Consider the following 27697-nt stretch of genomic DNA (forward strand, 5'->3'; position numbering starts at 1 on the left):
GCCCCCTAGAGCTCCGAGGTGAACCGCGTAGTCTGACGCGTCGCTGGTGAGGGCGATCGGTGCATCGAGCGCCGGGTGCGTGAGCATGGTGGCGTTAGCCAAGGCGAGCTTCGCGCCCGCGAACGCCGCGTCCAACTGCTCGGTCTAAACAACGTCACCTTTGCCCGGCTTCCCCCAGAGGGCCTCGTGCAGGGGGCGCAGGAGCTGGGTGATGCGGGGCAGGAAACGGTGGTAAAAGTTTACCATGCCCAGGAACTCCTGGAGCACCCTGATCGTGCGGGGGCGCGGAAACCCCTTGACCGCCTCCACCTTTGCCGGCAAGGGGGTGGCCCCGTGCCTGGTGACGCGGTGCCCCAAAATGTCGATTTCGGCGACGCCGAACCGGCACTTGGCGGGGTTTACGATCAGGCCATGCTGGCCCAGGCGTTCGAAGAGCGTGCGGAGGTGGCGGAGGTGCTCTTCGCGGGACGCGCTTGCGACGAGGATGTCGTCCAGGTAGACGTACATGCAATCCAAGTCGCGCAAGATGCTGTCCATCAATCATTGGAACGCCTGAGCCGCATTCTTCAAACCGAAGGGCATCCGATGAAACTCGAAGAGGCCGAATGGTGTAATGACGGCCGTCTTCGGTACGTCCTCCGGCCTGACGGGGACCTGGTGGTACCCGCGGATGAGGTCCACCTTAGAAAAGAAGGACATTTTCGCCAACCGGGCGGAAAAGTCCTAAATGTGAGGGACCGGGTAGCGGTCGGGGGTGGTGGCATCGTTGAGGCAGCGGTAGTCCCCGCACGGCCGCCATCCCCCACCGGGCTTCGGCACGATGTGCAGTGGCGACGCCCAAGCGCTCTTGGAGCACCATACGATGCCCAGCCGCTCCAGCGTAGCGAACTCCGCCTTTGCCACCGCGAGCTTCGTCGGCTCGAAGCGGCGTGCCCGGGCGTAGACCGGTGGCCCGACGGTGGGGATGTGATGTTCCACCCCGTGCTTGACGGCCACCGCCAAGAAGGTGGGCCGCGTGAGGGCCGGGAAGCTGGCGAGGAGGCGGGTGAACTCGTCCACTGCCGGGAGGGTCCAAACCAACCTCGCTGGGATCGAACCGCTCAGCAAGCCGCTTGGCGAGCCGCTCGGTGAGCCGCTCAGGGAGCTGCCCAACGAACTGCTCAGCGTGCAAGCAAGCGAGCTGAACGTTTCCGCCTGGAGGAGGCGCCTGTTCTTTACATCCACCAACAGCCCATTTGCACACAGGAAATCAGCACCGAGCAATGCCATGGGCATGCTGGCGGTTACGAACGTCCATTGAAAGTGTTGCCCTCCGAACCGCAGGGAGAGGCAGCGCTTCCCGAATGTGCGAATGGGCGTACCGTTGGCTGCAAGCAACGCGGGGCCCCGGCCCGCTTGTCGGATGTGGAGGCGGGGATAACGCTCACCTGTGCACCTGTGTCGCAGAGGAAGCGACGCCCGGACAAGGTGTCCATGACAAACAGGAGGCTGCCGGAATGGCCGACGCTCAGGGCCGCTACCGAGCGCCGGCTTGGTAGTTTCCCGACTTGCCGCACGAGCACGGCGGGCAACAATTCCTCGCCTTGTGGCCAAACCTGGCGTGGAAATGGCACCAGGTTTGCGGCGAAGGCGGAGGCCGCGGTTTTCGCGGTGGTGGTGGGCGGGGCGTGGCGGCGGCCACGCGGTGTGCATCGGCATCAGCCTCGGGAACCACGAGGTGTGCCTGCGCATCAGCCTCGAGATCCGCGACGGCCGCACCAAAGCTCGCCCGTGTCTCACAAGTCGCGAAAAACTTTTCGGCCTCGACGGCCAGCGTGCGGGGTTCCTTTATTTTGGAACCGGCCAACGCGAGGCGTACCTGTGCCGGCAGCTGGCGTAGAAAGAGCGCCCGGAATAAAAAATCCGTGGCTTTGTCACCCAGTAGCGAAAGCATGTGGTCCATCCGGACCGATGGTCGTGTGTCGCCGAGTTCGGGAAGGTCCAGGAGGCTGTCGGCCCGCTCGCACTCCGTGAGGCCGAACGTGGCGATGAGGAGGCGCTTGAGCGCCTCGTACCTGTGGTCGGCCGGTGGGTTCCGCAGGACGGACACGACTCGGGCGGCTGTGCCGGGCCCGAGGGCGGCGATGACGTGGTAATACCGCGTCTCATCTGCCGTTATGCCTCGAAGTCGGAACTGTGCCTCGGCCTGCACAAACCATACTTCGGCCTGGGCTTCCCAAAACTCGGGGAGCTTCACTGCTACCGCGTTGTTGGCCATGGCGCGTTCTGTTGGTCAGCGGCGGCTGAACCAGCGTCGAGGTCACCAGTGAAGTGCGGTGCTATGCGCACGACTTGTTAGCCAAGAAGAGAAGCAACAACGCAGGTAACCAAAAAAGAGTCTTTATTTGCAAAGCTCAACTATAGCACTGAGGTGCTCGGGGCTGGGTGCCCCGTGTATATCCCGAGGCCACGCCTACCCCTCGGGCGTGGCCGACACCCTCTTGGTGCGCGGAATGATGACACCGTGCCAGCGCCATCGTGTCCGACACAATATAATATAACAAATATCATGAAACATTTACATTTTGTAGTCCATTGTATAATTTAAATCGACATAAATGCAAATTTCGCATGTGGAAAAAGTAAGTACACCCCATGAAATGTTTTTAAAAATCTTTTTAACATATGTGGACATATCAATTTTTGATCTTCATTTAAACAGTATCTATAGATAAAGGTGACCTAATTGAACAACAAACAATGAAAAATTGACTTTGCAATAATTAATTCAACAAAAAAATTAACAGAGATGCCATTTCCTTCTGTGGAAAAAGTAAGTACACCCTTGGCTCTAATAGGTGGTATTGCCCCCTTTGGCAGAAACAACCTCAAGTAGACGTTTCTTATAACTGTCTACCAGTCTCTGACATCGACTGGGAGAAATTTTTGCCCACTCCTCCATGCAGAATTCTTTCAGCTGTGCGATGTTTGAGGGGTTTCTTGCATGCACAGCTCGTTTCAAATCCCCCCCACAACATCTCGATGGGATTTAGATCCGGGCTTTGACTTGGCCATTCCAGAACCCTCCATTTCTTTCTTTTCAGCCATTCCTTGGTGGATTTACTGGTATGTTTAGGGTCATTGTCATGTTGCAAGGTCCACCTTCGGCAGAGCTTCAACTTTCCGACAGATAGCCTCACATTATCCTCAAGCACCCTCTGGTACAATGAAGAATTCATAGTGGATTCTATGATGGTGAGCTGCCCAGGCCCTGATGTAGCAAAGCTGCCCCAAACCATAATATTTCCACCACCATGCTTTACAGTTGGTATCAGGTTCTTGTGGTCAGATGCTGTCTTTGGTTTTCGCCAAACATGTCTTCTGGTACTGTGGCCAAATAGCTCTACCTTTGACTCATCTGTCCAGAGCACATTGTTCCAGAAGTGCTGGTCTTTGCCTAGGTGTTCATTGGCAAACTTTAGTCATGCCCTGATGTTCTTTCTGGACAGCAAAGGTTTCCTCCTGGCCCACCTCCCATGTAGATCAAATTTGTGCAGCCTCTTTCTGAAGGTACACTCGTGCACTTTGACATCAACAGTGGCAAGAGCTACCTGTAGGTCCCGTGATGATATTCTGGGGTTCTTAGAGACTTCTTTCAGCATCTTGCGGTCTGCTCTCGGGCTGAACCTGCTGGGCGGCCTGGCCTGAACAAGTTGGCAGATGTTTGGAATCTCTCCACTTGTAGATGATCTTCCGGACAGTCGAATGATTGATTTTAAATTTTTTGGAGATCTTTTTAAATCCCTTCCCAGACTCGTAGGCATCTATAACCTTCTTTCTGAAGGCCTCAGAGAGCTCTTTTGATCTAGGCATGGTGACGCTGCACACTTCAACAAGAAAGAGCAAACCAAACTAAATGTCTGAGGTTTAAATAAGACAGGTTCCTCCAAGATCCTCTCTAATGATGTTCTAATCATTTGCACCTGAGATGGTGCACCTCATTCTAATTTTAGGTATTTGAAGTAGTGATAAATGTAGGGGTGTACTTACTTTTTCCACATGCGAAATTTGCATTTATGTTTATTTAAATTATACAATGGACTACAAAATGTAAATGTTTCATGATATTTGTTATATTATATCACCTTTATCTATCGATATTGTTGAAATGAAGATCAAATAGCTGTATGCTGAAATATGTTGAAAAAGTCAAAACTTTACATGGGGTGTACTTACTTTTTCATGTGACTGTAGCCCTGCTTGCCACATGACGTGTTCACGTCAATAAATTGCATACACTGCCTCCTCAGAGTCATATGTAACAAATTACTTAACCTGACAGGTCCCTGTTACATAGCAATGTAACCGCCACTTGAAAAACACGGACCATACTACACTTATCACGGTATAGCTATAGATCCACCCACCCCCTCTCCCCTTCCACGTAACAATATCAACTGCGATGATGGATTCCATGACCTTGTTGATGAGTTTAAGTAACCTCATAGGTCTGTAGTTAAAGGAATTGGTTTTGCACCTTTTTATATGCAATGCAGTGATGTTGGGTTTTTATGAGCAGATGCAAGATTATAGGGCAAATTACAGGGTGAAAAGGGCAAAGAGAAGATGTGCAAGAGCATCAGAGCAGGTTTTTAGGATGTGTGAGCAGATGCCGTGCGGTCCAGTTGCAGAATTAGAGTCGAGGGTTGCCAGAAACTTTTCCACCTTCTCAGGTGCAAAATGCAGATTCCAGGAGCCATTGGGTGGGTAGAGACAGCGAGGGCTTGGGGCCACAAGATTTGAAGGCATACCCAGAATTGAGGCATTTGGCCTTCTCACGAGTAAAGTGCTATTTGAAGAGATGTAAGGGATGGAGGTGGAGCATACTCCACTACTCCAGAGACAGAGTTAATAAGGGGCCACCACGTTTTAAAAGAGGGAGACAAGTTTGAAATGTCATTCTTGAGGTTGGACAGATGTTTTGTGGTTCTCATGAGAGTGGGCACACACTTGTGGGTATTGTGGAAGGAGCTGAGATCGCCTTTGGTTAGGTTTCGGTTAGAAGTTGGCGAGTTGTTTCAGAGCAACTGCCTCACCACAGGATTCAGTGTGCCATGGGTGGGAAGAAGGGTTACTGAAGATGAGATGGGATGGATCTGTGCATAAAAAGAGTAGGTTTCTGTGGAAGAATTCCCAGGCTGAGTTAATATCAGGGGTGATAGATATAAGAGACCAGTTATGAAGTGAGATGACTGCTTGCAGTATCCCTCCCAGCAGCAATAACTCACCTACTCTTCATTAAAAGACACTGTAGGAGATTTAAGGCCCACTGTTACGGATTCGTGACTTCCGTTATTGTGGTTTTCACCCACTGGACATGTTTCTGATATTATGTATTATTATTAGTTTCACAAGGTTTATTATTCACGAACGGTTATCAAAAGTTAAAAAGGATAACTGTAAGTGAAACAGGAAACCGAAGGAGAAGACAATGAGGTGAAGAGGAAGAGGCGCGCGCAAAGTCAGAGAGGACGGTGACGTCAGCGCTCCGTAACGAGCCAGGTTTACCAACAGCCGCGAGGGGATTTTGAGTTCCTGGAAGGGACATCCGGCGATAAGAATATTCGCTGGAGTGGAGAAATCTGCGTAGACAGATTTGGGGCGCTGAGATTCCGACGAATCCTTGCCTCGTCGCATCAGCTCAAGCCAGAGCCGTCAGTCATTTTGAACCCCGTGCTTCGGACACCGGTGAACGTTTGCTTCGTGCCATCTTCACCCCCAACATCCTACCGTCTGTCGGGGATGAGTGGGTGAGACCGCTTCGTCTCCAATTACGTTGCGGTTTGCTGAGGGAGCGGTGAAGGTGCACCTCTGGAGGGCGCCGTTGTACAGTTTGGCGGGAAGAGCGCCCTTGCCCACTGTACACGCTTCGGATATCGACTGGAGAGAGAGATTCGGGCTTCGACCGAATTTTGTTCCATCGACCGCTGGAGCGAATCCCATTCGCCTTGGGAAAAGTCATAGAGACATTGAGGAGTGTCCGTTCATTTGCTGGCAGAGCCGTGAGTCACTTGACTTTATATAAGATATATATAGAGTGCACTCTTAATGGCCATTTGCTGTACCGTATTACCTGTGTGTGATTTATAATACAAGTTGGTTCATTTATAAATCATTGATGTGGTTTCACTATTGATTTTCAACACAGGGTAATAGATTTTTCTGCCGGGGTTCCTCTCGGGGTTCGGGGGTTACCGAGACCAGGAGATTGTAGAGGACTCCGTAACACCCACCAACTAACGCTGGCAGATTGGTTCCCTCCTTAACATGCATCGGAGGGACAGCGTACTTTATGATGCAACACCTGGCCCTTAAAACACCAATCTGACAGTTTAATAACTCTGCTGAGATTCAAACCCAGCCCACAAAACACAAAGGGACCATAAGTGTGCTATGACAAGGTGGTACAAAATTGAATAGTCACAACACATGTGGCGATTGTAGGCAACAAACTCAGATATTAACACTCAAAGATTTATCACACCTTTATGCTTCCAGATTCAAGTCAAAGTTATTCTCAGAGCCACAGCAGCCTCAAGCCATTCTGGATGAGCAATCCAATTAAACATGGGAATGATTATTAGCAGTAGAACTGGACCCCAGCTGGAATCTCAGACTGATGGGAAAGCATGATGCATAATTTATCTTCCACATATTCATGGCCCAGTATCGAAAGCAGCGGAACAGCCTTGAGCATAAAAGTTGGGGAATTAAGGGGCCACGGGCCTCATGGGTCCACCGAGTGAGGGGATTAGGTGCTTGACGATTTTAACTGACAAGGTGAAGAGCTAATTTAGATGTCCTAAGTTTTTACAAGTGACCAATTAAAATGTAAGCTTCTTTGTAAGACAGTTTCCTTTTATATATACACTAGCGGAAGTACCCGGTGGAGGAGGGGGGAGGGGATGGAGGGAGTGGGGGGAGTGGAAGGGAGTTTATCACCTTTTCGTTGAATATATGCTGGTGAATGTGCCGTTCATCACGTTTCTGAGTTAAGTGTGATGCCGATCAGGAAGAAGAAGAAGCCTTACGACCAACTTCGTACACTTCCGGAATTGTTTGATTTATTTGTGTTCAAATGTCTGGTGATTGTTTTGTGTTTATTTATGCGAATGTGTACTTGTATATATCTGTCATTTATTTTAAAAGGCTTAGGCACTATTGAGGGAATTTGTTTTTGAAATCCCAAAAAATGATTTATTTTTTTTTCAGATTTTTTTTGACTAAAACACTCCCAGGTACCCACTGATGAACCTCTGAAATTTGACGAGGATCCGTTGAGCCAACTCTGAGAAAAATGGCGACACAGACGGACAGACAGACAGACCAACAACTCTCTTATATAGTAGATAAGGTGTAAGGAGGCTCTTAATGGAGCACGCACACACACCGAGTAAAAGCGCTCCCACCTCCCAGAATATTCTGGATAAGAGCGACTGTCACAACAATGGCGCCGCTTTTCGCTCTGCACTCAGCAGGACATTTCTTCAGGAGGAATGTCCCCCCACGAATGCCAACCAATGGAGATTGGCCGGTGCTCTATCCTTTTAAATGCGGAGCATCAAGCAAGGAAGCAGCACATGCCAATTTTTAAGTCATTGGTAGGACTCGGCGGCCTCCCAGACTCAGAGCGGAAGCTCTAACCATTACACCACAGGGACGAACGTTAGGCCTGGTGTCCCTTCTGCTCACACTAGTTGGTGAGTGTTAAGGATTTCACCCTTTTCTTTTCACCCCTTGTGGTGTCTTCTTTTCAAGTAGGAGAGCTCTCGGCGGCACCCTGAACGAATTACTAACCGCTGTCCAAACCAGCTCCAGTCGAACGTCAGCTTCGTGATAGAATGAATGAATGAATGATCGTTTTAAGGCCATTTTCCCCGCTAGAGCGGGGGTTAGCCTTGCAGGCCCCATGACAATCATGGTTCCCTGTTTGAGGCAATGTTTTTATGGCCGGATGCCCTTCCTGACGCCAACCCTTGGTCATGCTCTTTCTATGCGCAGGGATACGGTGTACCTATTCTAAATCGGGGTACTCACCGTGATCATTCATCACAGCAAGCTGGTACTCAATTTGCCGACCTCGGAAGGATGACAGGCTGAGTCAACCCCCCTGGCGTTAATTCAGCGATCGACCGGGATTCGAACCCAGGATCCTAGGATCCCAAGCCCTAACTGCTAAGCCAACACTAAACTTGGGGAAAAAAACATTCCACAAAAATATGGGAATAATTTGGGTGTCTTAAGCAGTATCAGAATATTTCAGCAGCCCAATGGTGGACTTGGTAAAACCTTGTTGCATTGACCCTCAGTGGTGCCCCTTTAATTCTCTGGGCTGCTCAGTGGAAATTTCCATACCTTGCGAAGAAATAGTGACCCGTCCAGGATTGGTTCTTAGCCAAGGAAATGTTCACAAGTCATGAATTCACCGACACACTGCCAAGAGTACAGAATGCCACCACCACCTCCATTTTATAATGAAATTGCAGTTGCCTCTTGCAATGGCCGAGCCAGCAAGGTGATTTTGGCTGACGGAGGATAGTTATCTTTTTGTGAATACTACGATAAAACATATAATTCTTTACATATATTACGATGAAATTATGAAATCATACATCATGAAACACATATTACGATGTATATGGTCTTTCTGTTTTCTACCGACTCCTCTCCGGCCTTGCTCCCCCACTCTCTCTGTGCTCTGTACCCCCAAGTATTCCCACACGTCGCACAAGATCTGCCAGTAACCCTCTTCTGGTAAAACTGCCAAATTCAAGACTCTCTGCTCACCTTCACTCCTTCATTCCTCTTTACTCCCACCTCTGGAACAAACTCCCTCACCCTCTTCAATCCCACTCCTCCCTCCAGGTCTTTCAAACAGCTGTTCACCACCATCTCTTATCTTCCCCCATCCAAAACCTTGATCTTTTATACCCCCGTTAATTCACCCCAGATCCACTTTTTTGAAATACCGACTTCTTTCCTGGAAGTCCTAGCAGTGTCCATGTATTTTATACCTCTCCCACCCCCCTCCCTCCCACAGATCTCCCGATGTCCCTGTTCTCTGCTGTTGTACTTGTGTGCTTCCCCCTCTCTCCCCATCTTGTCTCCTGCTCCCTTTATTGTATGTTTTGTGTGTCCATTTGTTTTTTTTGTGATTGATGTTAGCTCTGCCACGAGCCTCGATCTTGTATACAAAAAAAACCAAAAACAAAAAAAAACCAAGCACCTCATGACCTACAATGCCATGCTATAACTGTAATAGACGAGGCCTTCCCATTTTGTAACCTGTCTACCCTCAATGCTTTAAGAGTCAAGGGCTGAGGATAGTTTTGCTTTTTCTCACAAGAACCATGGATTTTTGAATGCTTTTGAACAACGCCAGTAATAATAATAATAATAATAATAATCATAATCATTATTAGTCCATCCCCTGCATAGCAGCAGACGGGGCTTTGTAATCACTTCTGTGTGTCTGTCTGTGTCTGTCTGCGTGTGTCTGTCCTGGCCATAACTTTTTTTTTTACCATTTGAGCTTTGTCATAAAATTTTCAACAAAGCTTTATTATGAGAATATGGAGAAGGCAAATTAATAATTTGGTCAAAAGGTCAAAAGTCAGCATTACATGAAATAGTCAATTTTCATCCGATTGACCTGAAATTTTAAGAATCCGCATATTGGGTCACTTAATTGGTTCACCAATCAAAAGCTACAAGTGGATTGTTTTTTTCAGACCAAAAGGTCAAAGGTCAAGGTTGCGTAAAATCTCCACTTTTCACCTGATTGACCTGAAATTTAAAGAATTTGCATATTGGGTCACTGAATTGGTTCACTAATCAAAACGTGAGTCGATTGATTTTTTTTCTAAGATCAAAAGGTCAAAGGTCAAGGTTGCATAAAATCATCAATTTTCATCCAATTTACCTGAAATTTTAAGACTTTTCATATTGGGTCACAGAAATGGTTCACCAATCAAAACATAGAAGCTGATTGTTTTCTTTAGATGTAAAGCTCAAAGGTCAAGGCTGCATAAAATCATAAATTTTCATTTTGTGTTTTTCCTCCGCCACCAAAGGTGGATGGAGGTTATGTTTTCACCCCCTGTCTGTCCGTTTGTCTGTCTGTCCGATTGTGAACAAAATATCTCAAAAAGTTGTGGACGGATTCGGACGAAATTTGGCAGAGATGTAGCCTATGTGACAAGGACGAAATGATTAGATTTTGGTGAAGATCCGGATTCGGATCCGGCTAATAGAATTTTTAAAAGTGATTCTTCACCATTGGGAGATAGGGCCAAAAACGATACATAGGAGGATATCTCAAAAACTTATGGATTTATTTGGACAAAACTTGGTGGACAGGTTGTGTGTGTGACAAGGAAGAATCGATTCAATTTTGGCAAAGATCTGGATCCAGATCCAGCTAGTAGAATTTTTTAAGTGATTCTTCACCATTGAGTGATGGGCAACCAGGCGGAGGTATGCTCTCTACTGAGTGTCGTTCTAATTTTTAAACTGTTTTTGTTATTTAGATAATACCGAAGAAGAAGACATCAGAATAAAAACGGACGCAGATGGGCTTTGCATTTTCAGATGCTTTCTGGTAAATTATGGGTTGCCATCCATGGTTTTTCCAACACCTTCTATTATACCGTATTGTATTTATATGACAGTTTACTTCTGGTTAGTATCACCTATTCAAATGATCACATGGAGTTTCGGGAAACCATTTAAACAGTGACAGATGATGATTTTCCAAATGTAGGAAAAATCAATTTACCCATTTTATCTTGGGAACTAAGTCGAGCCAAGTGAGACAGAGTTAAACAAGTGCAGGCTAGTGTGAGTACTACACCCAGGTATCATAAACCCAGTATGCTCACCTGCAACTCGACGCCGTAACCAGGGTACACGGACACTGTGTAGGTGCAGTCAAGGTTGCTGAAGTAGGGAAACCCTGGAACCTCCGGAGAATCAAGATAACCGTCTGGTCCAGAAAAACTGAGATTGCAAGGAACTGAGCACAGGAAGGGGGCATAGGACAACAGGCATTAGTCATAATAAATTACATTTTTTTAAATGCAGACTTACAAAAAAAACCTTAAAAAACAAAAACATTAAATAAATAAAAAATATTGTCCACAAAGGATAAGATTGCTAACCTATCATGCAATCAGATGGGTCAAAAAAGACCATTAATAAATATCACAAAATAATTGGGATTTCACATTATAAAGGTACAACAATGCATTGTAAAACGAATTATAACATGGACATTGGATCCCGCGTTGTTGACCACACATGACCACTTGAAAGTGAATCATGTCAGGTGCAAAATGACTGACGTGTACCCATGCTTGCATAATGCTAAAGGTATACTGGCACAAGGGTTGGTTCGATGGCTGTACCCGTATGAGCACGTAGTCCATGATACTGGGATGGCAGGTTCAAAATGCCACACATCATGTCACTTCAATGTCCTTTGTAATTCATGGAAAAATGCTCCATGATGTCTCCGAATGTCCTTATCCTACAAGTGATACATAATAAATATAAACTTTGAATATAATTAAATATATAAAATAAATTAAAAATTAAACCCCGCTTTGAATATCAACGGTAAACCCAAATTTCATTTCAATAATCGTTGAGTAAATTTCAACACCATAATGTGTTGGCAAAGACGAGAATCAGCAAGTTTATGGTCATTCTTCAAGTAAAGCGCAAGCACGACACTTGGGCCAGAGAATGGATGTTGGAAGTGATCAATAAATTATCAGGAGAGAGGCATCGAGATATTAGGTATGATAAAATGGTGGAATCTTTAGACCCCTTTATTCACTACCTCCCACATTCTTTGCCAGTATGTTTTATACATCCATGTCCTCACTCCACTCCACTCCACTCCACTCCATCCTTTATCTCTCTCTCACTACTGGTATGACACACGCACAGATGCACGCATGCACACACACCTCTACCCAAATTTCCTATAAACATCCTTCTATACTGTTTTTGTCCCCTACCCCTCCCCCAAATTCCCCCTCTCCTCCTTTACCACTGCTACACAATGAGAAAACGAAGGGAAACTCTTGGTTTTTTGAGGACAGATTCCATGTTTGTACAAATATTGCTGTTTTCATCTGATAAATGAACATCCGCAACATCCACAACTTGTGGTAGGTTTACATCCACAACGACACCTCAACAACAATTTTAACATGCGTGGTTCATCATCGTCTGCCTCGCTGTCCTCTATGCTGTTGTCTGTCAATCTGCACAAGTTACAGCACCTACAACAGACAGGAAGTCTGCACATGCAGATAACATTGCTGTATCCAATGCCTAGGTGGTAGGTCATGGATTCAGGATAGGTGAATGACTTTTCTGACCAGATTCATTTGAAACAGAACTTCAGAGACAGAGTGGTCAAACAGAATTCTCAAAGACTGGTACTTCCATGGGCAAAAGTAGTTCAACAGTTATGGCGGAAGTTGCATCACAGCAAGGGATAGCTCAACTTCACTTGATAAACAAACTGAGATCATGGATGATACTTTTGTTCATTTTTACATGTTGAAAATGTTAATGCACATCAAACTATACTTTTGAGTATAGAGGATTTTTCTCCAAATGATGACGTTCAAACCTTTCAAATTCCTGAAACAATTAACTCGATCTCCAATCGACAACTCCTGGGATGTCCAGTTCCAACGTAGAGCAATTTATGTCTCTACAACTCCGACAGCAATGCAAGTTGGCAGATGGTCTAGAATCTAGATGATAAATAGCACCAAAAGCACCAGAAACGATCAGAAAACTCAATAGTACCCTGGTGGAAAAACGCTCTATAAACTATATGGACACCGATGCTGGCCCAACACGGTATTGAAGTGGTTACTTGCAACTTTCAAGGCAAAACACCACCCAGCAATGAGCCGTGTCTGGTTATCTGCAAAGATCAATTTGAATTCTCAATGCAGATGAATCAAAAGAACCACCGAGTTCATGCGGCATTACTCGAATGAAATACTTGAACTCTCGAAACCAACTTTAGAAAAAGATTCTGCCCATTACTTCAGGCCGATGATTGCAACAACACAAATTACATTTACCGATGAACCAGCAGAATAATCGAGAATTTTCTGAAAAAATAAAAATAAGAAATTCAAAGTTAGAGGAACGCCAATCGTCGCGCAATATGTTTAGTGTTGACATTGCATAAAATATAACCGATGAGAATCGTTCAAACAGACTACGGTGTAGCGCTCGGGTAGGATCTTGAGAGATTTTTGTCTGTTAAATGCATAGGTCACATCCGATTAATAAATCGCACCATCCCAATTAATAATCGCATCATCCCAATTAATAACCACACCATCCCAATTAATAAACACGCAATCCCAATTAATAATCACACCATCCCAATTAATAATCGCACCATCCCCCAATTTATAATCGTGCCAACCCGATTTATAATCGCGCTATCCCGATTAATAATCGCGCCATCCCGATAAAAAAATCGAGCCATCCCGATTTATAATCGCACCATCCCGATTTATAATCGCACCATCCCAATTAATAACCACACCATCCCAATTAATAAACATTCCATCCCGATTTCTAATCGCGCCATCCCGATTTATCATCGCGCCATCCCGATTTATAATCGCGCCATCCCGATTTATAATCGCGCCATCCCGATTTATAATCGCGCCATCCCGATTTATAATCGCACCATCCCAATTAATAACCACACCATCCCAATTAATAAACACGCAATCCCAACTAATAATCACTCCATCCCAATTTCTAATCGCGCCATCCCGATTTATCATCGCGCCATCCCGATTTATAATCGCGCCATCCCGATTTATAATCGCGCCATCCCGATTTATAATCGCGCCATCCCGATTTATAATCGCGCCATCCCGATTTATAATCGCGCCATCCCGATTTATAATCGCGCCATCCCGATTTATAATCGCGCCATCCCGATTTATAATCGCGCCATCCCGATTTATAATCGCGCCATCCCGATTTATAATCGCGCCATCCCGATTTATAATCGCGCCATCCCGATTTATAATCGCGCCATCCCGATTTATAATCGCGCCATCCCGATTTATAATCGCACCATCCCGATTTATAATCGCGCCATCCAGATTTATAATCGCGCCATCCAGATTTATAATCGCGCCATCCCGATTGATAATCGCGCCATCCCGATTGATAATCGCGCCATCCCGATTGATAATCGCGCCATCCCGATTGATAATCGCGCCATCCCGATTGATAATCGCGCCATCCCGATTGATAATCGCGCCATCCCGATTGATAATTGCGCCATCCCGATTGATAATCGCGCCATCCCGATTGATAATCGCGCCATCCCGATTGATAATCGCGCCATCCCGATTGATAATCGCGCCATCCCCATTGATAATCGCGCCATCCCGATTGATAATCGCGCCATCCCGATTGATAATCGCGCCATCCCGATTGATAATCGCGCCATCCCGATTGATAATCGCGCCATCCCGATTGATAATCGCGCCATCCCGATTGATAATCGCGCCATCCCGATTGATAATCGCGCCATCCCGATTGATAATCGCGCCATCCCGATTGATAATCATGCCATCCCGATTGATAATCGCGCCATCCCGATTGATAATCGCGCCATCCCGATTTATAATCGCGCCATCCCGATTTATAATCGCGCCATCCCGATTTATAATCGCGCCATCCCGATTTATAATCGCGCCATCCCGATTTATAATCGCGCCATCCCGATTTATAATCGCGCCATCCCGATTTATAATCGCGCCATCCCGATTTATGATCGCGCCATCCCGATTTATGATCGCGCCATCCCGATTTATGATCACGCCATCCCGATTTATGATCGCGCCATCCCGATTTATGATCGCGCCATCCCGATTTATGATCGCGCCATCCCGATTTATAATCGCGCCAATCCCGATTTATAATCGCGCCATCCCGATTTATAATCGCGCCATCCCGATTTATAATCGCGCCATCCCGATTTATAATCGCGCCATCCCGATTTATAATCGCGCCATCCCGATTTATAATCGCGACATCCCGATTTATAATCGCGCCATCCCGATTTATAATCGCGCCATCCCGATTTATAATCGCGCCATCCCGATTTATAATCGCGCCATCCCGATTCATAATCGCGCCATCCCAATTCATAATCGCGCCATCCCGATTTATGATCGCGCCATCCCGATTTATGATCACGCCATCCCGATTTATGATCGCGCCATCCCGATTTATGATCGCGCCATCCCGATTTATGATCGCGCCATCCCGATTTATAATCGCGCCATCCCGATTTATAATCGCGCCATCCCGATTTATAATCGCGCCATCCCGATTTATAATCGCGCCATCCCGATTTATAATCGCGCCATCCCGATTTATAATCGCGCCATCCCGATTTATAATCGCGACATCCCGATTTATAATCGCGCCATCCCGATTTATAATCGCGCCATCCCGATTTATAATCGCGCCATCCCGATTTATAATCGCGCCATCCCGATTCATAATCGCGCCATCCCAATTCATAATCGCGCCATCCCGATTCATAATCGCGCCATCCCGATTTATAATCGCGCCATCCCGATTTATAATCGCGCCATCCCGATTTATAATCGCGCCATCCCGATTTATAATCGCGCCATCCCGATTTATAATCGCGCCATCCCGATTTATAATCGCGCCATCCCGATTTATAATCGCGCCATCCCGATTTATAATCGCGCCATCCCGATTTATAATCGCGCCATCCCGATTTATAATCGCGCCATCCCGATTTATAATCGCGCCATCCCGATTTATAATCGCGCCATCCCGATTTATAATCGCGCCATCCCGATTTATAATCGCGCCATCCCGATTTATAATCGCGCCATCCCGATTTATAATCGCGCCATCCCGATTTATAATCGCGCCATCCCGATTTATAATCGCGCCATCCCGATTTATAATCGTGCCATCCCGATTTATCATCACGCCATCCCAATTAATAATCGCAACATCCCAATTAATAATCGCACATCCCAATTAATAATCGCAGTATCCCAATTAATAATCGCAGTATCCCAATCAAAAATCGCACTATCCTGATTAATAATCGCACCATCCCAATTAATAATCGCACAATCCCAATTAATAATCGCAACATCCCAATTAATAATCGCAAATCCCAATTAATAATCGCCAATCCCAATTAATAATCGCAAATCCCAATTAATAATCGCAACATCCCAATTAATAATCGCAACATTCAATTAATAATCGCAATATCCCAATTAATAATCGCAGCATCCCAATCAAAAATCGCACCATCCGAATTAATAATCGCACCATCCCAATTAATAATCGCACCATCCCAATTAATAATTGCACCATCCCAATTAATAATTAATCGCTGCATCCCCATTCATAATCGCAACATCCCAATTCATAATCGCAACATCCCACCCCAAGGCAGAACTGGTTGCATTTGGATCAAATAGTTGGTGCATTGTTGTTGTCGTGCACATCGCTCTCTCTTGCAACAAACCCACTGGACTCTTTTTTTTCTTTTTTTGTGTCGAACAATGAGCGATGACATTTTTCAAGTGATAATGAGAACAATTGTTTGATTTTTCTAATCAAAATGTGTCTTTTCAGTTCTGCGACTGAAACACAAAGCCAGTTTTGTTTTAGTGAAAAGAACAAGATGCTGCGCAAAATTAGTGGTCAAGATGCGCCGGTTTACCGGTTGGTCTAGTTATGGTAAATTTGGACTATTAGCAGATGGTCATATTTTATGTAATAAATAATTTTATCCAAAGTATGAAAAACCAAGAACACTAAAAAGAGTGGATGCAAGTTCCTATTGCCAAAGACCCTTAACAACATTCCATCAAAACCTGGAGGAAACTATTGTTGTATTTTTACACCCTGAGCTATCGTTGCCTACCTGGTGTCTGAACGGTTGTGATAATGGTTGTTGTGACAATGGTTGTTGTCGTCGTCTCTTCGTCAGTCTCTGTTGTTGATGTAGTCATGGTGCCATCAACACCGACACTGCCCACTCTGGTGAAAACCTCGTCATTGGGACTTCCGATCCCCGTCGTGTCAGGCAAGGATCTGCTATCTGGCTCAAAGTGTTCAGCAGCTCCACCTTTGTCTCCATATACCGGACTTGGCTGCTGCTCAGGCCCAACTACGCCAACAACCTCCTTGGATACATCTGATACTGCTCCAAACTCAGAAACTGGATGGTTTGGCATCTCAGACGGTGCAGATTTCAATAATGTGGCTGTAGGCTTTAATGGTTGTCGACCCAGTTGGGAGGAATCCAAAAGATCCAGAAAAGGCCTGGTAGAAGAGGCCGATGCGGTATTTGGAGCCATGGTGTGAGCAGAGTTGTTGGGCACCTCCATCGTGCCAGTAATCATTTGCTCTTCCTGTTTTCTCCCTCTGAATGCCACAACTCCAGGTGAGAAGGCAACAGTGGTGGCGACAGGTGGTTGTGGTGAAGTCAATGTTTTATGGCCAGCCATGAAAGCCCGGCCTTTAGAAGTCTGCGTTGTCGCCATTGTGGTCAAGATCGATGTCGCCACAGCTGTAGTCATGATATCGTCGTCATAAGGTTTATCGTGTCCCATTCTAGTCTCACCAGAGAATACCTCACCTTCATTTTTCAGGCCTTGCTCAGCCAACCCCACACCTTCACCCAAGAAATCTTTGTGCAGCAACGAGCGATGGAGGAGCTCAGCGAGAGAGCTGGCTCTTTTTCTGCCGCCAGCTACTTCGCGCCAAGCGGGACTCGCCGTAACGGGAGCGACAGTGAGCAGGGGTGCATCTCGGCCTTCAGGAAGATCTCCCAAGGGGCCGGTTCGTGGCAGGAAGGTCACAGCATCTCTTGTGGAAGAGGCGGCAGTATTATTTCCAGGTACTATAGAGAAGGGATCACAAGGAGTACAAACAGAAATCTGAGTCTCACGTTATCCTCAACAGCTACTCCATTTACAACAACCATATTTACGTTTTAGAAATTGTCATGCTGGGCTGAATAGTCTCATCTTGTGTTTACACTGCAGTGCAACACCTGCAAACACGAACGAACGAGTTAAAAAAGGAACTTGCTGTAACTGGCAGACAAAGCCTCAAAAACAAGATGGCTTCCTAGCCTTGGTGTTTGAGCCATAATTCGTGCAGACTCCACTTGTCATAGATACAGCAAAGATCATAGCCATCAGAAAACAAATTGAGAATCTGGCAGAGCTATTTCACAAGAGATCAAAGCAATCTGGCACCACTTGAGGCGAAAGAACAAGGTCAGGGCAAGTTGATAAATGGTGTACAAAATTGCAAAGGCAAACAAAAATGGATGCCACAAAGAAGGAAAGCCATGGAAGCAAAATACAAACAAACAAACAAAAAACAGTTGAGCTTCATCAGTCGAAGTTTGTGGAGTGTGAAAATAAGAAGAACACTGTCCTAAAAGTCTGTTTCCAGAAAATATATAATGCAGTACTAGGAAATTCAGTTACGGTAGGTAGTATTTACAGAATATTTTAATGTATGTTTCATACAAAGATGGAAAATGTTCTTTTATTAATTATACAAAACTCTTCTTACTCCTTTAAAGGTGCCTAAATAATCCCACCTTATTGGGTGAACCGAGCATGAAGTTGGCTCGAGTCTTTCCATGAGACAGCTGGCCAGGCCTGACATTTGATTGGAGCCAATTTGGGATTTGTTCATGGTGCCGGTGATAACTCGCCGATTCTTCGTTGGCTGTGGGATCCTTAATGTCCACAAACGAACGCTGGCAAGAGTACGCCCAGTTTAACGTCCAACCGAGGGACGCTGCACTGGTGATGAAGAACTCTGCATTCCAAGCACGAATCTAACAGTTTAAAGTCAGGTCGTGAATCTCTCAAAGGTAAGTGCATTACCTGTGGACCATCCTGCATGCACTGTGGGATGGCCTCGACAAAGTATACAAACACAAACTTATCACGCTTCTGACCTCGCCCTCTGACCCCCAAATAACACCGAGCTCCGAAAGATTGCGTTTTCCGATAAAATCAAGTTTTGAAGTTCTTGTTTTACCAAAGTGTTCAACTTTAGAGGGGTTTCAGTACCCATGATGCAGTGCGTGGGCGCCATATGTGTTGGCAAGCCAAACAAACCGCAGGCGAGAAAAGGTAAACAAGACCTAACAGCTAACAAGGCCAACTAATCTATATTATAAGCGTGAAAGGTTGTCTGTTTGTGTGTTTGTTTGTTTATTCTGAAACAGCGTCGCCATTTCTCAACGGATCTTCACCAAATTTGGCACGAGGGTCCCCATGCACCACAGAATCACTGATGAACCAAAAAACCCGACCACTCCCACCCACACCCCCCGGGGACCAAATCTGACATTTCTGCACTGCCTCCAAATCAAAGCTATTTCATCCTAGGATACTTTGCTCACAGGTGGCAGGACTGCTCATTCTGCCTTTAAGCTGCCACTCAACCTGGCCCACAATGAGAGTCCTGTGTGCAATATTGGCAAAGGATCTGGACAGGCACAGGTTCTAAAGCAGGCCAAGCTGATAGTATGGGATGAGTGCACAATGTCTCACAGACTTGCATTTGAGGCTCTCGATCGCACCTTATAGGATCTCAGAGGTAACACTAAAATCATGGGTGGAGTCACACTCTTGCTCTCTGGAGATTTCAGGCAAACTCTACCAGTCATTCCAAAGGGTACACCTGCTGATGAGTTGAGAGCATGCCTCAAAGAAACTCCATCTTTCTACCAACATGAGAGTTGCACTTAATAGAGATGTCTCAGCAGGCCAGTCTCCAAAGGTTTTGCTTCAACTGGGCAATGGTCGGCTACCAGTAGACACTGAGACTGGAGATGTCACAATACCCCCAAATTGTGGAACAATCATCAACACATCTGAAGAAATGCTATTAAAGGTTTATCCGAGCCTCTCACAGGATTATAAAAACCATGAGTGGCTTTGTGAACGTGCCATCCTTGCTCCCAAAAATGACATTGTGCAGGATATTAATGCCACCATCATTCAACAGCCACCAGATCAATCCACATGGTACAAGTCAGTTGACACTGTAGTTGATCTTGACGATGCTGTCAACTATCCAACAGAGTTTCTAAACTCTCTTCAGCTCTGGCGTTCCACCTCACAATCTGCAACTGAAAGTGGGAGCCCCCATTATGTTGCTACGAAATTTGGAGGCACCAAAACTCTAACGGTACAAGACTCGCTGTCAAAACTCTTATGCCCCATGTGATCGAAGCCACCATTATGACTGGTTGTGCCAAGGGAGAGGATGTTTTTATTCCACGGATTCCCATCATCCCAACAGATATGCCATTTCAGTTCAAGCGCCTTCAGTTTCCAGTGAGACTATCATTTGCTATGACCGTCAACAAGTCTCAGGGACAGTCTCTCAAGGTTGCTGGAGTTGAACTGACAAGTCCATGTTTCTCTCATGGTCAACTCTACGTTGCATGCTCACGTGTTGGGGCAAGCACACATCTTTTCATCAGAGCACCAAACGGCAGAACAAGAAATGTTGTCTACCCCAGAGCTCTTGCTGACTAAAACACATGTCTGTTAATATTTTACCGAGGCAGCGCTGGTGGCCCAGTGGATCATGTGCTTGCTTGCCACGCAGACGATCCGCGTTCCAATCCCAGCAGTGGCAAAAATTTGTGAAGCCACCAAATGTGGCCCGTTCTGAGATATAGTCCCTAAATGGATTGAACTTGGACCTAAATCACCAACTCACTCACTCTTTTTTAACTTAAATGACAACTTATAGCAAGTTCTTATGTTATGTACATATAATTACATACAACATGAAATACATAACAACTTGCTGTAAGTCAAGTCATTTACTTTCTACATATTTGGAACCCGGGCAACGCAAGGTACCTTTGCTAGTTAGCATATATAACCTTCCATTGCAGTAAGTTAGAATAACGAGATAAACGTGCTTAGTTGTAGGGAAGTGCAGAATATAACCAATATAGTGGCGTGCACGGCATTATGGGATAACTCTGAAAACCCTCAATAGACTAGAATCAAAATGTCTATCAGAGTGCGAGTCTTTACCGGTAAACCCCCTCTATTGAAACAGGGGTGTTGGTGTTCGCAGTCTGTGAAAATCTTTTTGGGCAAGAATGTCGTCGATCCATTGCTAATGCATAATTTTAATGACAAAGTGATACTTGTGTTAAGCTGGATGAAATTTTTTGTAAGAATGGGATTTAAGTAGTCCACTAAAAGGTGAATAACTTGGTGGATTTGATTAAAGGATAGGGGGGTAGGTGTAAAATACAGTAAGGTACTGCAAGTAAATATAAATAAACATGCAAAGAAACAAATAAACAAGAAATATGTCGAGCATAGCACGATATTTGCGAATTCCGTAAAATAAGTTGTTGGCCTATGATGACCTCAAAAGTACTTGGTGGTTGAATTCAGTGTCCAGATATGCAAATCCTCTTCAAATTTCAAGTTAATCGGGTGAAAACTAAGGATTTTAGAAATTTGGCCTATGTTGACCTTTTGGCCTATGTTGAAATAAAATATAATTGGTGGTTGAATTCAGTGACCGGATATGCAAATCCTTTTCAAATTTCAAGTCAATTGGATGAAAATTGAGGATTTCAGAAATTTGACAAAATTGGTGACCTTTGACCTATTGACCTTTTGACCCCAAAAATAATAGGATTCTTGCTTATGACAAACTCTACCATTTGGTGGTTTCGTGAAGATCAGTTGCAAATTTTGACCTGTTGGTGACTGACAGACAGACAGACAAACAGACACAGAATAACGCATAAGACCAACCAATATACTTGAAAAATCATCGATTTTCGCAAGTAATGAAATATACAAGGTGTCTCGAATAAAATGTACACAGACTAATATTTCAGAAAAAATAAATAAATGAAATACCCATACAGAGAGAGAGGGGTGATGTTGAGTATTACTAATACCTAAAAGACGACATTGCATGGCGAAACGATTGCGCATCAGTCAGCCGTTACCAATACTCATAAGGTGGTGCAGAACGACAAGATAGTAGAGTCTGCGATAGTTGAGTATACAATAATTATGCCTCCGCTGATGAAGTGGCTGAAGGCATTATGTTTTCGGGTTGTCCGTCTGTGCATGCGTGCATCCGTCCGAGTTAGGTTTTTGTTACCCAGATAACAGCTGAAGGAATCAAAGTCAAACTTGGTACAAGTATGTATAATGATGCAAAGATGAACTGATTAGATTATGGGGTCAATAGGTCAAAGGACAGATGTCCCATTAGGTAAAAATTATATTACCGATAAACTTGTGAACCAGTGATCGGATTTTGACCAAACTTGGTATAACTATGTTTTATGATGCAAAGATGAACTGTTTAAATCTCGGCATCAAGAGGTCAAAGGTCAGAGTCTGTAATACGTTTTCATTACCACTGATAACGTACACTACTCACAATAAGTTAGGGATATTGTGGGAGTGAGTTTATTTTTTTTATAGGGGTTAGGGTTAGGGTATTGAAATCAAGAATGCTGTGTTTTTTCACACTCATTAATAACCATAGAATTAGGACCAACAACTTTTTTCAACATAATTAACACACAAAATCAACCACACCGAAGAACCTGCCAATATCCCTAACTTATTGTGAGTAGTGTAAGAACGGCTGAAGGAATCAAAGTAAAATTTGATACAAGTATGTATGATGATGCAAAGATGAAGTGATTAGATGATGGGGTCAAATGTCAGAGGTCCCATTAGGTAAGAATTCTGTTACTGCACTAACTTGTGAACCAGTGGAGGAATTTTAACCAAAATTGGTATAAGTATATAAAGTATTATGATGCAAAGATGAACTGATTATATGTCGACGTCAAAGGTCACATCAGGTAAAAATGTGATACTTGAGAACAACAACAACAACAACATGCATTTTAAGGCCATTTTCCCTGCTAGAGCGGGGGTTAGCCTTGCGGTCCCCATGACAATCTTCTCCATTTTGCCCTATTTTCTGCATCTCTCCTTGTTAACCCCCTTGCCCGCATTTCTTCTTCCACCATCTTTAGCCAAGTCTTTCTCGGTCTTCCCCGTCCTCTACTTCCTTCTACATTAACTTCCATCACTCTTCTCAACCAGTCACTTTCATCCTTCCTCAATACATGACCAAACCATCTCAACCTGTTCCTCTTCACAGCATCAATCACAGGCAATATTCCCATCATCTTTCGCAATTCATCATTTGTCTTCCTCTCTCTCAACGATACTCCGCACATCCATCGAACCATTCGCATTTCCACCCTTTCCAGCCTTCGTTGCTGCTCTACGTTCATTACCCATGTCTCGCTCCCATAAATCATAACACTTCTCACACATGCAGCATACACCTTTCCCTTCAGCTTCAGCGACACTCTCCTCCTCATCAGCACGCCACTCAGTTCCCGAAACTTCTTCCATGCACATCTCACTCGAGCAACCGTTGCCGAGTCTGATCCACCTTCTCCATTCAGCATGTCTCCGAGGTAGCAAAATGTTTTCACACCTTCCAGCTTCACGCCGTCTCCAAGATCCAACTCAACATTTCCTCCATCTGCAGCTCCCTCTGTGCACACCTTACATTTGAATGTAGCTGCCACACTGGTAAATGACCCTCTCAGACCACTACATTTTTGATGAACCCACTCAGCACACATTGTACATTAAATGGAGTTCACTCCGACACCCTTCCTACACACAGCACACGGCCACTTCCCAGTTCTTTCCACCTCACCACATGCTTTACCACTTGCCATCACCTTTGTCTTTCCGATATTCACCTTCAGACCTTTTGTCTCCATACATTCCTTCCACTTGTTCATCTTTTCCTTCAGTCCATCCATACTTTCCGCAATCAACACCAGATCATCTGCATACAACAACTCCCACGGTAAACCCTCCTTTACGTTCTGAGCCAGCACCTCCATCACAGCTACAAATAGTAGTGGACTTAGTACCGACCCCTGATGCACGCCCACCTTCACCTCAAACTCACTACTGTTCCCGTCCTTCGTCCTTACAGCTGTGCGCGCTCTTTTGTACATTGCCATCACTACTCTGATCAACCATTCCTCCACTCCTAACTTCCTCAATGCCCATGTCAATACTTTGCGTGGAACCCGATCGAATGCTTTCTCCAGATCAACAAACCCAAAAAACAACTTCTTCCTCTTATCCATGTACTTCTCCTGCAACTGCCTCACAATGAAAAGCGCATCTGTCGTTCCTCTTCCTGGCATAAATCCAAACTGCATTTCGTCGATCTTCACTTTCTTCCTTATCCTCCTCTCCAACACCCTTTCCAATACCTTCATTCCATGCTCCAATAACTTTATCGCTCGGTACGAGCCACACTCCAGAGGGTCACCTTTCCCCTTGTATAGAGGGACGAGGGTACTCAGTTCCCAATCCACTGGAATGCGGCCTTCTTTCACCACCAGATTACAGATCTCTGTCATTCTCTTCACACCCCAACTTCCTGCTGCCTTCAACATATCTCCCACAACTCCCGTCGGCCCTCCCGCTTTTCTACCCTTCATTGCTTTTATCGCTTCCTCAACTTCCTTCTCAGTTATCTTCTCTGCCGGTCCTAAAACTGGGTTACTCTCTATGTTGCCATCCCATTCATTCTCTGTATTCAACAGCATTTCCATATATCTTTTCCATCTTCCTTTAATTCCATCTGGGTCGACAACGATTTGTCCCACTTCATCGTCAGCATCACGGCTGCGGTTTAAACATATTCCAACAATATCCAAACAGAACCATGAAAACCATGTAAAACCAATCCGGGAAAAGTCTCCAAACGAGAACGTGGATTTGAGAAAGAAGGAGCAGAGGCGTCAGAAAACGAGATACAGGGGGCGGGGGCGGGGCACAAGCCGAGACGAGGAGGAGAGCGAACAAGCAACGTGTCCGGGAGGAGAGAAAGAATCAATATAGAATTCTTTGTCTCAGGAGGTGAGGTGAGGGGGAGAAAACAAAATAAAAGCAACAAGCAATACAGCGAAGGAAATAACCCAAACCGACAAAACACCGAAGGGGGGAGGGAAGCCCCACATTACCAGGCCGCGCACGAGGTGCGACCCAGAAAACGATTAACTACACACAAGTTTGCACGAACCACAAACCAACACCAACTAGAAACACACAATAACACGTACACAGCAAAATAACCAGTGGAAATTTGACAAAGACAAGAATGGGAAAACACTCAAACTTCGATGCCGTGGAGAGCTCGAAGCACGCCTCACTCGCCCGAGGAACCGGAAGTCTTGAGAACAACAGAAGGGATTTATATTAAACTTGGTACAATATGTACAATGATGTAATAACGTGCGCGGAGGCATATCGGTTGACGTCGATGTCGAAGAGTTCTGTTCTAGTTTGCCAAATATAATACGCCCCAAATATAATGCATACTCACCACCAAATTTGTTATTAAATATATATTATATGGAATTTGATTGTTACCATGTATAATCCGCACATAGACTTCCGCAATACTATGTCAAAGTAACCCAGTGATGACAAGAATGTCCGTAAATCACTAATTGCGAGTTCGCATTAGCACTTGCTGTGTTTGCAATCACTGCTAGCAAATAAACGTTAAAAAAAACCATTGTAATATTCCCTCGCTGCGTTCACATAAAAATGGCTGTTTTGATTTTATAAGACCTTTTTAGAAATACAGCACGATAGGCTGTTTCAGTACTCGCACTTAGCTCATTGCTTAAAGCAAGCGTAGGTCCTGTTCTGATTTTGTAATGTTGATTTTTAAAATACCCGCCACTACTCATGACACAAATCATACTAAGCTCAATGAAAACAAGAGCTAAGTTAGAATGGCACTCGGTAGGGCACAAACCTCTGCCAGGTAAAACAGTTTAAGTTTTGCATCAACTCATAGGTCGGATCCATATCCGGACCTAAACCGAAATATAATCACTTGCTATTGTCACTAACCCAACTCGTCCACCAAGTTTTGAGGTAAGTCATCCACAACTTTTTGAAATATTGAGACATTATATATATATATATGTGTACAGTCACGTGAAAAAGTAAGTACACCCCATGTAAAGTTTTGACTTTTTCAACATATTTCAACATACAGCTATTTGATCTTCATTTCAACAATATTGACAGATAAAGGTGATATAATATTACAAATATCATGAAACATTTGCATTTTGTACTCCATTTTATAATTTAAATAAACATAAATGCAAATTTCGCATGTGGAAAAAGTAAGTACACCCCTAAATATATCACTACTTCAAATATCTAAAATTAGAATCAGGTGCACCAGCTCAGGTAGGAGTCATCACGTCATCAGTCAAAAACGTCATCACGGGACCTGCAGGCAGCTCTTGCCACTGTTGATGTCAAAGTGCACGAGTCTACCATTAGAAAGAGGCTGCACAAATTTGATCTACATGGGAGGTGTGCCAGGAGGAAACCTTTGCTGTCCAGAAAAAACATCAGGGCAAGACTAAGGTTTTCCAATGAACACCTAGGCAAAGACCAGCACTTCTGGAACAATGTGCTCTGGACAGATGAGTCAAAGGTAGAGCTATTTGGCCACAGTACCAGAAGACATGTTTGGCGAAAACCAAAGACAGCATTTGACCACAAGAACCTGATACCAACTGTAAAGCATGGTGGTGGAAATATTATGGTTTGGGGCAGCTTTGTTGCATCAGGGCCTGGGCAGCTTGTGATGAAAATGTATCAAAGTTGTGACCCAGGCACCATTACCGCTTCTCTCCACTACGTGGCTATTATAAGAACTTAGCCCCGAGTCGCGAAGCGCAGTCCTGAGACATTTATCATGCTTTATCCACGTGTATGCTTAGAATGGTAAGGAACCACTTTTCATGTAGCTTGCTTGCATGCTCGACTATGATACTCTTATTGCTTATATGCTTGACATATATTGATCCTATGATTGCTAATTCTCTTTCAGATATTGCTGGTGTTCGATTCAGATTAAACTCACCTTCTGAAACCTGTTGTAGATCTGATTATTTTACAACACTTAATCTGAATCGAGCTATTGCCAACATCCAAGATCAACATGACCCACAAGCTTTTACAGCTGCCCATGTTTGGAGCGGACCCACAAACTGCGGAAGCACCAAGCCAGCTCAAGCACTGGCTCAGTCTGCTGACCAGCTACCTGCAAGGGCATCCCAACATCACCGACGATGTGAAGCGCGCAGTGCTGAACTCCCATGTGACCCACGTCGTCCACGACTACATATCTCATTGTGCGACATTCGACGATGCCGTGACTGAACTGCGCGCCATCTATATCAAGCTGCGGAATGTTATTCACACGCGGTACCAGCTCGCCTCCAGTAAGCAGGACGCTTTGGAGTCCCTCACTCATTTTGCCCAAGAATTGCGGCATCTTGGCAAAGAATGTGCTCATGAGACCCGAACCCACGAGCAAATGTCTGATGATTTAATGTGAGACGCTTTCATTTCTGGACTTTACTCTACGAGCATCTGGCAACGTCTGCTGGAAG

General features: G+C 45.0%; 1 protein-coding gene and 1 long non-coding RNA gene across 3 annotated transcripts in view; one reads left to right on the forward strand and one right to left on the reverse strand.

The window, feature by feature from the left end:
• Positions 1–27697, reverse strand: part of SEZ6 (seizure related 6 homolog) — a 288840-nt gene that overhangs the window by 143677 nt on the left and 117466 nt on the right. The window contains exons 2-3 of the mRNA XM_078768042.1: positions 17039–18019; positions 10920–11053 (exon numbers count right to left, since the gene is read on the reverse strand). Of these exons, the coding sequence (XP_078624168.1) occupies positions 10920–11053; positions 17039–18019 (1115 nt within the window). The remainder of the gene's footprint in view (positions 1–10919; positions 11054–17038; positions 18020–27697) is intronic.
• Positions 1–27697, forward strand: part of LOC137439904 (uncharacterized) — a 198026-nt gene that overhangs the window by 74222 nt on the left and 96107 nt on the right. The window lies entirely within an intron of this gene.

The sequence above is a fragment of the Myxine glutinosa genome, chromosome 14, assembly GCF_964187855.1.
Source record: "Myxine glutinosa chromosome 14, kmMyxGlut1.1, whole genome shotgun sequence".
Lineage (NCBI taxonomy): Eukaryota > Metazoa > Chordata > Myxini > Myxiniformes > Myxinidae > Myxine > Myxine glutinosa.